The 13,905-nt window shown below is 36.9% G+C and overlaps 1 protein-coding gene across 14 annotated transcripts in view; it reads left to right on the top strand.

Annotated features, from left to right (window-relative positions):
* The window catches only part of GPHN (gephyrin), a 752,379-nt gene that overhangs the window by 627,404 nt on the left and 111,070 nt on the right, over window positions 1-13,905 (top strand). For all 14 annotated transcript variants that reach the window (XM_036906015.2, XM_036906017.2, XM_036906020.2 and 11 more), the window contains one exon: window positions 2,660-2,797. In XM_036906015.2, the coding sequence (XP_036761910.1) occupies window positions 2,660-2,797 (138 nt within the window). The remainder of the gene's footprint in view (window positions 1-2,659; window positions 2,798-13,905) is intronic.

Here is a 13,905-nt window from a genome sequence, read left to right as displayed (position 1 = left end):
GACAGCTTTTATAAGATTATAAATTGTACATAATTTGTACATAAAACAAATTGTACATAAAGTAAACATATCTTAGAAGAGATCAGATCTAAGACATATAAAACTAAATAAGAAGCAGAAGAACCTATCTCTGTCATTCTCTCTAATAAACTTGTGATAATAAGTTTTTAAGATATTTAATGACAAGGCCAGGATTCTGGTAAAAGTTGTAAATAAATTTACATTTCAATAATTAGCAAATGAGAAATCATACCATGCATAATTCCTTTTTAAGTGTTCACCTACTTAAATTTTGAGTAGAAAATGTTATTCATATTTACCACTAAATAATATCTAAAGTCCTTCAAGCTTTGAAAATTTTATAATTTTGTGATTTCCCATGGGAGATACATATCATAAGCGTAAGCATCTTTGTATGCCTTTGAGTACTTAAAACAATGTCATTCATCTTAGAAAGGAAACTCTTTGGGACAGTACCTTTAAATTAACCAGTGGGTACATCTAAAGCAGCTGCTGGGGTTGGGATAGGAGTCCTAAATTTAATATATTTAATAAAACAGCCAAACATTGTTATCAGAGACCCAGGCTGTTTTATTTCTCATGTTTTCATACTTTCTGTGTGGGTTTCCATCCTAGTGGTTGAAAATGGCCATGGCACCTCCCAGTATCTAGCCATGTGCCAAATAGAAAGAAGGTAAAAGAGCAAAATTTTCTACTCTTAAAGTTTTGTCTCTTTATCTGTAATAGGAAGCCTGCCACAGGGACTTCTTCCTACATCTCACTGGCCAGAACTATATCATAGTTACATCAACCTATAGCTACTTTGCTCCCCTAGCTGCATAGGAGTTGTGGATATCAGTTAGGATAGCCAAGCAACAGTGTTTGCAATTACTCCTTTTCTGTTTACTCTTTGGGCTGTAGACCTTTAAAGTTACAAAGAAAAGGCCAAGTTATTTATGCCCAATGGTATAGTGCTCTAAGAAGTCCCTTTTACCATTAAATGACTCATTAATTCAATAAATACTTATTTCTTATTGTCTAAATATTGAGGATAATAACAGTGAACAAAAAAAGACAAAGTTTCTGCCCTTACGGAGCATACATTCTACTTAGAAGGCTATAAACAAATAATTATAAATAGATAATTTATATATATTATAGCTACAGGGATATATATATATAGCCACCAAAAAGAGTAGAATAGAGTAAGGAGAATAGAAAGTGATGTAGGTAATATTCCATATAGGATATTTAACAAAGGCATGTTTGATGAGATGATATTTTAATAAGACCTGAAAGAAATGAGGGATGGGTGGAGTCATAATATCTGAAGAAGAACAGTCTAAGTAAAAACAGCAAGTACAAAGACCCTGAAGAGAGATGTATTTGTCATACTTGAGAATAAGCAAGGAACTTGTGATCAAAGGGGGAAATGATAAGAGATGAGAACAGTGGGGGCCATAATTTATAGTCTATAACAAAGATTCTACTCTGAGTGAAATGGAAATCCATTGGAGGGCTGTGAGCAGAGATTAGCACAATCAAACTTAGAAGGATCACTATAACTGTGTGGAGAATGAATTGTAGTGGAGCAAGGACAGAAGCAAGGAGACCGGTTAAGAGGCTATTCAGTTTCCCAGGAAAGAAATGATGGTTCCAGCCAATGTGGTGGTTGTGAAGATGGTAAGTTAGTGACCAGATTCTAGGGATATTTCAAAGATATTTTAGAAAAGGTTCTGATGCAGAGAAGAATCAAGGATGTCTCCAAGGTACTGATTTAATAACTGAAAGAATGGAGTTGTTGTTTACTGAGATGGAATTGCAAGAGAGTAAGATATTGTGTGGTAGGAAAGGAGGGTAGGGAATCAAGAGTTTGATTTTAGACATGCTAGGTCTGAATTGCCTGTTAGACGTTCAAGTGCATGTTGGATGATTTGCAAGTTTGGAGATATATATTCTTATCCACTAGATATTTGGATAACATACAAATCTAGAATTGAATGTAAAAGTTAGGATTGGAGATAGAAAAATAGGAGTTGAGTACATGGGTGATATTAATGGCATGGAACTTAGGTAAGGTGAGTGTGTAGCTAAATAATCATGTTTTTCTATGACTTTTTTCAGAGGAAAGAATATTTCTTATGAAATACTAAATAAATTCAAGTTTCAGTCTTTCATTTTACAACTAGCTCGTTAATCATTTAAAGTTTTGTATATTGGTTATGGACATGGATTCTAAAGCCAGAGTTTGAATCCTGATTCTTCTTTTACTACCTCTGTGATTTAGGCCAAGATAAGTAAACCTCTCTCTTCATCTATAAATAAGGTTAATAATGATATATAAAGTTGTTATGAAGATTAATTAGGACAGTGCCATGGCACATAATAAGCACTTAAAAAGAATTAGTCAATATCATCATTAACTTTCACCAAGTTTTGTCACATCATATAACATTGCTAACTTGATTTAATATTCCACCAAAGCAGTCTTTAATTTGCAAGCAATCTGTATTTTGGAAGCAGGTTGTAATCTTGTAACCTCAACTTGTAATCTTCATTTGTAGACATATGAAGTTGAGAGTTGTTGGTATTTATAAGTCATTCCCACTTTTTAATCTATAGTTCAAAATCACTGTTAGTTTATTATCTTTCTGTTAAGGTCACAGTGCTGTCGATATCACCAAGGTGGCTAGAAGACACCGCATGTCTCCTTTTCCTCTAACATCTATGGACAAAGCCTTTATCACAGTCCTCGAGATGACTCCGGTGCTTGGGACAGAAATCATCAACTACCGAGGTACTATTATATTCACCCATCGCATTTTCTCTTCATTTTTTTCCAAGTAAGATTCCTATAACATTACGTAAATAGTTTTCCTGAAGGAGAAAGGTTATTAACCATTATCACAATTACTATCACCATCCTTTTTGCTTCTTACTTCTACTAAACTCTAAGATCAGTTTTACCAGTATATAGAGTCAAGCACCCATAAAGTCCCCTTTTCATTTAAAAAAAATAAAAAATCAACTGTGTTTCTTCCATCCATCAAAATACCAATACATTAAACTGAAGAGAGGGCTCTCAGCACTAAGTGAAGATAGTTAATTGAGTCTGGCTGCTATCCTATCTGCCAGAAATGGGATATAACTAGTGTGTCTCATAATCATGTTTTCCTTTGTGGAAAACATATTTTTAAATGTAAAATCTAAAAGTGGTCTTAATTTATCCATGGATCACTGAGCAGCAAGTCTGACCTCAGTTTTTCTGCTTCATCTATTTTCTTATTTTCTGCTCTTAGTTTAGTAGCACTTTGAAACTGGGTTGTTGAAAGACAGTGAAAAGGTAATCTTCACCAGTGTTTTCAGTTTTTAATCAACTACTTCTATTTCCAAAAATTCAGCATAGAAGTTGTATATAGTTTCTTAATTGTTTTTGTTATGTAGATAAAAACAACACAAAAAGGTTGATTTTACAAAGAAAGGACTTTATTCATATACCATAAAATATTCAAACTTCAGTGAACATTAGGGAACATCTATACAAATGCCCTAATTTTTCTACAAGCAAACAGAACAGCAGAAAAAGAAATAGGATTAAGACACAAGACTAACATTCTTTACTGCATGACAATACTCTTTTTCCAGTATTAGAATATAAAATATAATGGTAGGCAATAAAAAAGAAAGAAATCCTGCCATTTCCAACAACAAGATGGACCTAAAGGGTATTATGCTCAGTGAAATAAGCCAGGAGGAGAAAGACAAATACCATGTGATTTCACTTATTTGTGGAATATAAAAACAAAGCGAAACAAAGGAATAAAACAGCAGTAGACTCATAGACACTGAGAAGTGCCTGGTGGTTACCATGGAGGAGGGGTTGGAATAGGTAGATGGGAAGGGAGAGGGGCATAAAATGGCACAGAAATCTTGATCATTACATAAATTGGTCACAGGGATGGTAGGGCAGCATGGAGAATATAGCCTATGGTTCTGTAACATCTTTCTATGTTGACAGTAACTACACTAATTGGGGTGAGGATTTAATAATATGTAACTGTTGAGCCACTATGTTGTATAATTGAAGCAATATAATGTGTATCAACTATACTTCAATTTTAAAAAAGAAGAAAAAATAAAATGGTAGATAACAGGAAAAAACTGTTAAAGTTTAAAGGTCTAAAACTAGTAAAGTATTAAATGCTAAATTCTAGCTGTTTGGTCCCTGAGTCTACTTAGACAAGAGTTGCTTTTATGTAGTTTACACATATCCTGCATCTTTGATTTGCCTCCTTTTAGATATGTATATCATTAGGCTTCAACCTTTCCTTTTCCTTTTGTTTTACTCTTCATCAAAGAAAATGAACATTAGAAAACTGACTAGAGTGAGGAATTAGTCAGGAATTAATAACTATTTGACCTCAGAAACCAATTTTAGTGAAATAGATTTCTTTCTATTATTAAATGCAGAGGAGATTCCGAGATTAAAGATGGTGGCGTGAGAGGTGAGACAGAGAACTCCTCTCAAAACCACACATAATACGAAAATATAGTTAATACAACTAATCCTAAAAGAGCAACAGTAAAGAAGCCTGTGCCAGACTGCATGCACCTGGAGAACAGAGCAGACCTCACCAAACAGGAGTATATATCAATAATACCTTAATCTTTTTTTTAAATGCATAGTCAGGTTTTTTTATATCAATCAACACCATACATTTTCAAAAAGTGTGAATATAAACAGAAGCTGGAAAAAATGTAAATAATACTTTACCTATTTTAAAAATAAATTAACAATCCCTGGTCTTTTGTAATCTCAAGGGAGTTTCCCTTAACATCAGTACTTAATTTAGGAAAATCTCTTTTTGTATGACAAATCACAATTGAGAGAAATTCCAGCCCTTTTAAGGAAAAAAACAATTCAAAATGGTCATTTCTATTTTTCCATTAGAAGAAAAAGAATGCTATCAAATGAATTCTCTTTGCCCATCATGTGCTTTTGGCCCTTCATTTGTTAATCAAATCAATTATCACAAGTAAGCAAACTCTTTATGGATGATTAACCTCCTTGTCAAGTGTCTCCACCCATGATGATGAAAAATAATACTGAGGTTTGCATTCAGCCTGTGAGTTGGATCAAACTCAATCTTTAATGCAAAGGAGTACTGTAATTAAACCTCTTAGTTAGGTGATAAGAAAACACCATATATAGAAATATAATTCAGTCTGTTCAACAAATATTTATTAAACATCTCCTAATGTCAGGTGCTATGTTAAGTCCTGGCTATATAAAAATGAATAGAACATACTCCTGACCATGGATCTCACTGTGTAGTGAAGCAAAGAGACAGGTAAATAATACGATAATTGTCTCCTTATTGGCTCTTTTTAGGCTTGCCTTCCTTTCTCAATTCCTTGAATATAAACTTTCTTTAGAGTTTTTCTCTTTGGCCTTTTTCGTATCTTATACATTCACTTCGGATAACCTCATGCATGCCAGTGATTTCTAATACCACTTACTAAGTGATTCCTGAATCTGTATCAATGCCCAGACTACCTGAGCTCCAAACTCATACACCAAATGTATACCTCCTAGTAAATTTAACATAACCAATACTCATTTTCTGTACATCTACAATATGTGTTCCTTATACATCCTCTTGAATCCATCGCTTATGTGTCCTCCCCATTGTTATCATGTTAGTTTAGGTCTTAAAATTTGTTTTCCAAATGCATATAAAAGTTACACTTACACGGGACTAAAGATGGCGGTGTGAGAGGTGAGACAGAGACATCCTCCTAAAACCACATGTAATACAAAAATATAATTAATACAACTAATCCTGAAAGAGCAACAGGAAAGAAGGCTGTGACAGACTGTATACACCTGGAAAAAAGAACAGACATCACGGAACAGGGTAACATACCAAAGCTGTGACCCAGCAGGACCCAAGCCCTTCCCCCAACCCAGCTCACCAGCAGGAGGAAGAGAAACAGAATGGGATGGGAGTGGAGGCCTGGGACTGCTGAACACTTAGCCCTGGAGATCTGCTCTAGGAGCACGCACCTACATGGCATGGTGCTCTGGTGATCAGTGGGGTTGGAAAGCTAAGACAGGTGGAATACCTGGAGAGACAGAGATTCCAGCTGCTTGTGGAAAACAGGGATCCCTATCCGACTGATCTGGGCAGGAACTCTGAGAGACTTCCTAAAAGCGAGAGAGCTGTTAAAGGGACAAGGACTGCACAGAGCTTATTGCTCATGACAAAGGACAGGTAAACAAAATTGTCCAGGTACACTCTGCCTAGCACATTGGGAACTTTCACGATCTTCAGGCACACTATCCCCCTGCCTGGCTACACAGCTCCAAAGCCCCCCACGATGATACGTAGCCTACTGCGCCTTCCTCCCAGCCAGCCACACCTGGCTCGCAAACTGGCAAACCCTGCTCTGTCATCAGACCAGCCAGAGGAAAGCCTACAGCAGCTACAAACGCAAAGCACAGAGGCTTACACCTGTGTGTACGGCCCACTTGTACAGGCAGTGGAGACAGGCATAGCAGCCAGGAAGCAGGAAACAGCTCTTTCCTCCCCCAGGCACCAACACCACTCCTGTGCAACGCTCGACATCGCTCCAGGGGCTGAGTAGCTCCAGAGCCTAGAGATTCTGGGCACAAGAGGGGGCCACATACAAATACGAAATATCAAAGAATCCTGGTTCAAAGCAAAATCTCAACACCAGAAAAGGGTTCAAATGAGACTGAACTAATAAATCTTCGTGAAAGAGATTTCAAAATAAAAATCATAAACATGTTCCTGGAGATACAGAAACAAATCTAAGATCTCAGGAACAAATTTAGGATGGTAATCCAATCACTGCGGAACACAAAGGATGGTACTAAAAATTAGTACCAGATTAGATAAGGTGGAGGAGACAATAAATGAAATAGAAATTAGAGAAGAGGAATACAAAGAACCTGAGGCACAGAGAAAAAAGGATCTCTAAGAATGGAAGAATACTGAGAGAACTGTGTGACCAACCCAAACAGAACAATATTCGTATTATAGGGATACTAGAAGAAGGAGAGAGAGAAAAAGGGATAGAAAATGTCTTTGAGGAAGTAATTGCTGAAAACTTCCCCAGTCTGAGGAAGGACATAGTCTCTCAGGCCATGGAGGGCCACATATCTCCCAACACAAGGGACTCAAGGAGGACAACACCAAGACACATAATAATTAAAATGGCAAAGATCAAGGATAAGGACAGAGTATTAAAAGCAGACAGAGAGAGAAAAAATATCACATACAAAGGAAAGTCCATCAAGCTATCATCAGACTTCTCAGCAGAAACCTTACAGGCCAGAAGGGAGTGGCATGATATATTTAATACAATAAAGCAGAAGTGCCTCAAACCAAGAATACTCTATCCAGCAAAATTATCATTTAAATTTAAAGGAGGGATTAAACAATTTCAAGATAAGCAAAAGCTGAGAGTATTTAGCTCCCACAAACCATCTCTACAGTGTATTTTGGAGGGACTGCTATAGATGGAAGTATTCCTAAGGTTAAATAGTGGTCACCAGAGGTAATAAAAAGGGATAGACAAAGAATACAGAATATGATACTAATATTTAAAGAACGGAGGAGTAAGAAAAGGAGAAAAAAATCTTTAGATTTTTGTAGTAGCATATTAAGTGAGTTGAGTTAAACTCTTAGATAGTAAGGAAGTTATCCTAGAACCTTCGGTAACCATGAATCTAAAGCCTGCAATGGCAGTAAGTACATACCTATCAATAATCACCCTAAACATGAATGGTCTGAATGCACCAATCAAAAACATACAGTCACTGAATGGATAAAAAACAAAGACCCATCTATATGGTGCCTACAAGGGACTCACTTTAAATCCAAAGACCTACATAGACTAAAAGTGAGGGGATGGAAAAGGATGTTTCATGCAACTAATAGGGACAAAAAAGCAGGTGTTGCAGTACTTGTATCAGACAAAATAGACTTTAAAACAAAGACAGTCACAAGAGACAAAGAAGGACATTATATAATGATAAAGGGGCCAGTCCAACAAGAGGATATAACCATTATAAATATCTATGCTCCCAACACAGGAACACCTACATATGTGAAACAAATACTAACAGAACTAAAAGGGGAAATAGAATGCAATGCATTCATTCTAGGAGACTTCAACACTCCACTCACTCCAAAGGACAGATCAACCCGACAGAAAATAAGTAAGGACACAGAGGCATTGAACAACACATTAGAACACATGGACCTAACAGACATGTACAGAACTCTGCACCCAAAAGCAGCAGGATACACATTCTTCTCAAGTGCACATGGAACATTTTCCAGAATAGATCATACACTAGGCCACAAAAAGAGCCTCAGTAAATTCAAAAAGCTTGAAATTGTACGAACCAGTTTCTCAGACCACAAAGGAATGAAACTAGAAATAGATTATGCAAAGAAAACAAATAAGCCCACAAACACATGGAGGATTAACAACATGCTCCTAAATAACCAATGGATCAATGCAATATATGGAAACAAATGACAACAATAATTCACTACAAAATCTGTGGGATGCAGCAAGGGCTATGCTAAGAGGCAAGTATATTGCAATATAGGCCTACATCAGGAAAGAAGAACAATCCCATATAAACAGTTTAAACTCACAATTAATGAAACTAGAAAAAGGAGAAAAAGTGAGGCCCAAACTCAGTAGAAGGAGGGACATAATAAAGATTAGAGCAGAAATAAATAAAATTGAGAATAAAACAATAGAAAGACTCAATGAAAGCAGGAGCTGGTTCTTTGAGAAAATAAACAAAGTAGATAAACCCCTAGCCAGACTTATCAAGAAAAAAAGAGTCTACACACACAAACAGAATTGGAAATGAGAAAGGAAAAATCATGAGACACCACAGAAATATACAAAGAATTATGAGAGAATGCTATGAAAAATTATATGGTGGCAAACTGGATAACCTAGAAGAAATGGACAACTTTCTAGAAAAATACAACCTTCCAAGCCTGACACATAAAGAAATAGAAAATCTGAGCAGACCAATTACTAGCAATGACATTGAATTGGTAATCCAAAAACTATCTAAGAAAAAATCCTGAACCAGTTGGCTTCACTGCTGAATTTTATCAAACATTTAGTGAAGACTTAATACCCATTCTCCTTAAAGTTTTCCAAAAAGTAGAAGAGGAAGGAATACTTCCAAACACATTCCATGAGACCAGCATTACTCTAATACCAAAACCAGGCAAAGACACCTCAAAAAAAGAAAATTACAAACCAGTATCCCTGATGAATAAAGATGCAAAAACACTCAACAAAATATTAGCAAAGCAAATTCAAAAATATATCAAAAAGATCATCCATTATGATCAAGTAGGATTTATTCCAGGGATGCAAGGATGGTACAGTATTAGAAAATTCATCAATGTCATCCACCACATCAACAAAAAGAAAGCACAAAAACCACATGGTCATGTCCATACATGCTGAAAAAGCATTCGACAAAATACAACATCCATTCATGATAAAAACTCTCAACAAAATGGGTATAGAGGGCAAGTACCTCAACATAATAAAGGCCATATATGACAAACCCACAGCCAACGTCATACTTAACAGCTATAAGCTGAAAGGTTTTCCTCTAAGATCAGGAACAAGACAAGGATGCCCACTTTCCCCACTTTTATTCAACATAGTTCTGGAGGTCCTCACCACGGCAATCAGACAACACAGAGAAATAAAAGGCATCCAGACTAGCAAGGAAGAAGTTAAACTGTCCCTGTTTGCAGATGACATGATATTGTACATAAAAAAAACCTAAAGAATCCACTCCAAAACTACTAGATCTAATATCTGAATTCAGCAAAGTTGTGGGATACAAAATTAACACACAGAAATCTGTGGCATTCCTATGAAATAGCAGAGAGAGAAATCAGGAAAACAGTTCCATTCCCAGTTGCATCAAAAAGAATAAAATACCTAGGAATAAACCTAACCAAGGAAGTGAAAGACCTGTACTCTGAAAACTACAAGACATTCATGAGAGAAATAAAGAATATACCAATAACTGGAAACACATCCTGTGCTCATAGATAGGAAGAATTAATATTGTCTAAATGGTCATCCTGCCTAAAGCAATCTACAGGTTCAAAGCAATCACTATCAAAATACCAATAGCATTGTTCAACAAACTAGAAAAAATAGTTGTAAAATTCATATGGAACCACAAAAGACCCTGAATAGCCAAAGCAATCCTGAGAAGGAAGAATAAAGCTGGGCGGATTAAGTTCCCCACTTAAGCTCTACTACAAAGCCACCGTAATCAAGACAATTTGGTACTGGCACAAGAACAGACCCATAGACCAATGGAACAGACTAGAGAGCCCAGATATAAACCCAACCATATATGGTCAATTAATATATAATAAAGGAGCCATGGACATACAATGGGGAAATGACAGCGTCTTCAACAACTGGTGTTGGAAAAACTGGACAGCTTCATACAGAAGAATGAAACTGGGTTACTGTCTATCCCCATACACAAAAGCAAACTCAAAATGGATCAAAGACCTGAATGTAAGTCATGAAATCATAAAACTCTTAGAAGACAACATAGGCAAAACTCTCTTGAATATAAACATGAGCAACTTTTTTCTGAATGCATCTCCTCAAGCAAGGAAAACAAAAGCAAAAATGAACACATGGGACTACATCAAACTGAAAAGCTTCTGTACAGCAAAGGATACCATCAACAGAACAAAAAGACATCCTACAGTTTGGGAGAATATTTTTGTAAATGACATATCCAACAAGGAGTTAACATCCAAAATATATAAAGAACTCACAGGCCTCAACACCCAAAAAGCAAATAACCCAATTAAAAAATGGGCAGAGGACATGAACAGACAATTCTCCAAAGAAGAAATTCAGATGGCCAACAGGCACATGAAAAGATGCTCCACATCACTAATTATCTAGGAAATGCAAGTAGAAACTGCAATGAGATATTACCTGACACCAGTTAGGATAGCCAGTATGGAAAAGACTAAGAGCAACAAATGCTGGGGAGGACGTGGAGAAAGGGGACACTCCTACACTGCTGGTGGGAATGTAAGCTAGTTCAACCATTGTGGAAAGCAATATGGAGGTTCCTCAAAAAACTAAAAATAGAAATACCATTTGACCCAGGAATTCCATTCCTAGGAATTTACCCAAAGAATATAATTTCTCATATTCAGAAAGACATATGCACCCCTATGTTTATCGCAGCACTATTTACGATAGCCAAGATACGGAGGAACCTAAGTGTCCATCAGTAGATGAATGGATAAAGAAGATTTGGTACATATACAAAGTGGAATACTATTCAGCCGTAAGAAAGAAACAAATCCTACCATTTGCAGCATGGATGGAGCTGGAGGATATTATGCTGGGTGAAATAAGCCAGGCAGAGAAAGACCAGTACCATATGATTTCCCTCATTTGGGGAATATAACAACAAATCAAAACTGAAGGAACAGAACAGCAACAGTCTCACAGACTCCAAGAAGGGTCTAATGGTTACCAAAGGGGAAGGGTCAGGAGGGTGGGTGGGTAGGGAGAAGGGGATTGAGGGGTATTATGATTGGCACACATGGTGTGGGGGGGATCATGGAGAAGACAGTGTAGCACAGAGAAGGCAAATAATGACTCTATGGTATCTGACTATACTATTGGGCAGTGACTGCAATGGGGTATGGACAGGGACTCGATAACATGTATGAATGTAGTAACCACATTGTTTTTTCATGTGGAACATTCCTAAGAGTGTATATACCTTAATAAAAACAGAAAAAAGAAATTATGCTTACACTATACTGCAGTGTATTAAATGTGCAATAGCCTTACATCTAAAATGTGAACATACCTTATTTTAAAAGTACTATTGCTAAAAAAAAATGGTAACCATCATCTGAGCTTTCAGCAAGTCAATCTTTTTTGCTAGTAGACAGTCTTGCCTCAATATTGATGGCTGCTGACTCATCAGGGTGGTAGTTGCTGAGAGTTGGGTGGTTTTGACAATTTCTTAAAATAAGACAATGAAATTAGACACATCAGTTGACTCTTCCTTTCACAAACAGTTTCTCTGGAGCATGTAGTGCTGTTGATAGCATGTTACCCACAGTAGACCTTCCTGCAAAACTGGAATCAATCCTCTCAAACCCTGCTGCTGCTTTATCAACTGTGTTTATGTGACATTCTAAATCTTTGTCATTTCAGTAGTTTTCTTTTTATCTTGACCAGTAGTGATTTCCATCTCAAGAAACCAGTTTCTTTGCTCATCCATAAAAAGCAACTCCCCATCTGTTAAAATTTTACCATTAGATGCAGCAATTCAGTGACATCCTCAGGCTCCCCTTCTAATTCTAGTTTTCCTGCTATTTCCACCACATCTGCAGTTACATCCTCCACTGAAATCCTGAACCCCTCAATCTCATCCAGGAGGGTTGGAATCAACTTCTTCAAAACTCCTGTTAATACTGATATTTTGACCACTTACCACAAATCACAAATGTTGTTAATGGCATCTAGAATGGTGAATCCTTTCCAGGTTTTCAATGGACTTTGCCCATTTGATCCATCAGAGGAATCACTATCTGTGACAGCCCTAGCCTTATGAAATGTGTTTCTTAAATAATGAAAATTGAAAGTCAAAATTATTCATTGGTCCATGGACTGCAAAATGGGTATTATGTTAACAGGCAAGAAACCAACATCAGTGTCATTGTACATCTCCATCAGAGCTCTTGCATGACCAGGTGTATTGTTAATGAGTAGTCATATTTTGAAAGGAATATCTTTTTCTGAGTAGTAGGTCTCAGCAATTGGCTTGAAATATTCAGTAAACTATGTGTGGTGTAAACAGATGTGCTGTCATCCAGGCTTTGTTGTTCTATTTATTGAGTACAGGCAGAGTAGATTTAGCACAATCTTTAATGGCTCTAGGATTTTCAGAATGGTCAATGAATATTGACTTCAAATTAAAGTCCCCAGCTGCATTAGCCCCTAACAGGAGAGTCAGCCAGTCCTTTAAAGCATTAAAGCCAGGCATTGACTTCTCTCTAGCTATGAAAATCATAGATGTTCAATACAAGGACTCTGAAAATGTTGTCTATACTGAAAATCTGTTGTTTAGTGTAGCCATCTTCATAAATTATTTTAACTGGCACTTCCAGATAACTTGCTGCAGCTTCCACATCAGCACTTGCTGCTTCACCTTGCAGTTTATGTTATGGAGAAGGCTTCTTCCCTTAAACTTCACGAACCAACCTCTTCTAGTTTTACATTTTTCTTCTGCAGCTCTCTCACCTCTCAGCCTTTATAGAATTGAAGAGAGATAGGGCCGTGCTCTAGATTAGGCTTTGGCTTAAGAGAATGCTGTGGCTGGTTTATTCTTCTCTCCAGACCTTTAAAGCTTTCTCCGTATCAGCATTAAAGCTGTTTCAGTTTCTTATCATCTGTGTGTCCACTGGAGAAGCACTTTTAATTTCCCTCAAGAACTATTCCTTTGCATTCACAATTTGGCTAACTGGTGCAAGAAGCCTACCTTCCAACCTGTCTCAGCTTTGCCATGCCCTCCTCACTGAACTTAATCACTTCTAGCTTTTGATTTCAAATGAGAGACATGAGACTCTTCCTTTCACTTGACCACTTAGATGCCACTGTAGGGTCATTGTTGGGCTAATTTCAATATTGTTGTTTCTCATGCAATAGAGAGCCCTGAGGAAAGGGAGAGAGATGGGGGAATGGCTAGTTGATGGAGCAGTCAAAACATATACAACATTTATCAATTAAGTGTGCCATCTTATATGGGTGCAG

The sequence above is a fragment of the Manis pentadactyla genome, chromosome 11 (assembly GCF_030020395.1).
Source record: "Manis pentadactyla isolate mManPen7 chromosome 11, mManPen7.hap1, whole genome shotgun sequence".
Lineage (NCBI taxonomy): Eukaryota > Metazoa > Chordata > Mammalia > Pholidota > Manidae > Manis > Manis pentadactyla.
Note: the sequence above shows the minus strand (reverse complement) of the source record. Positions and strands in the feature narration are given on the sequence as shown.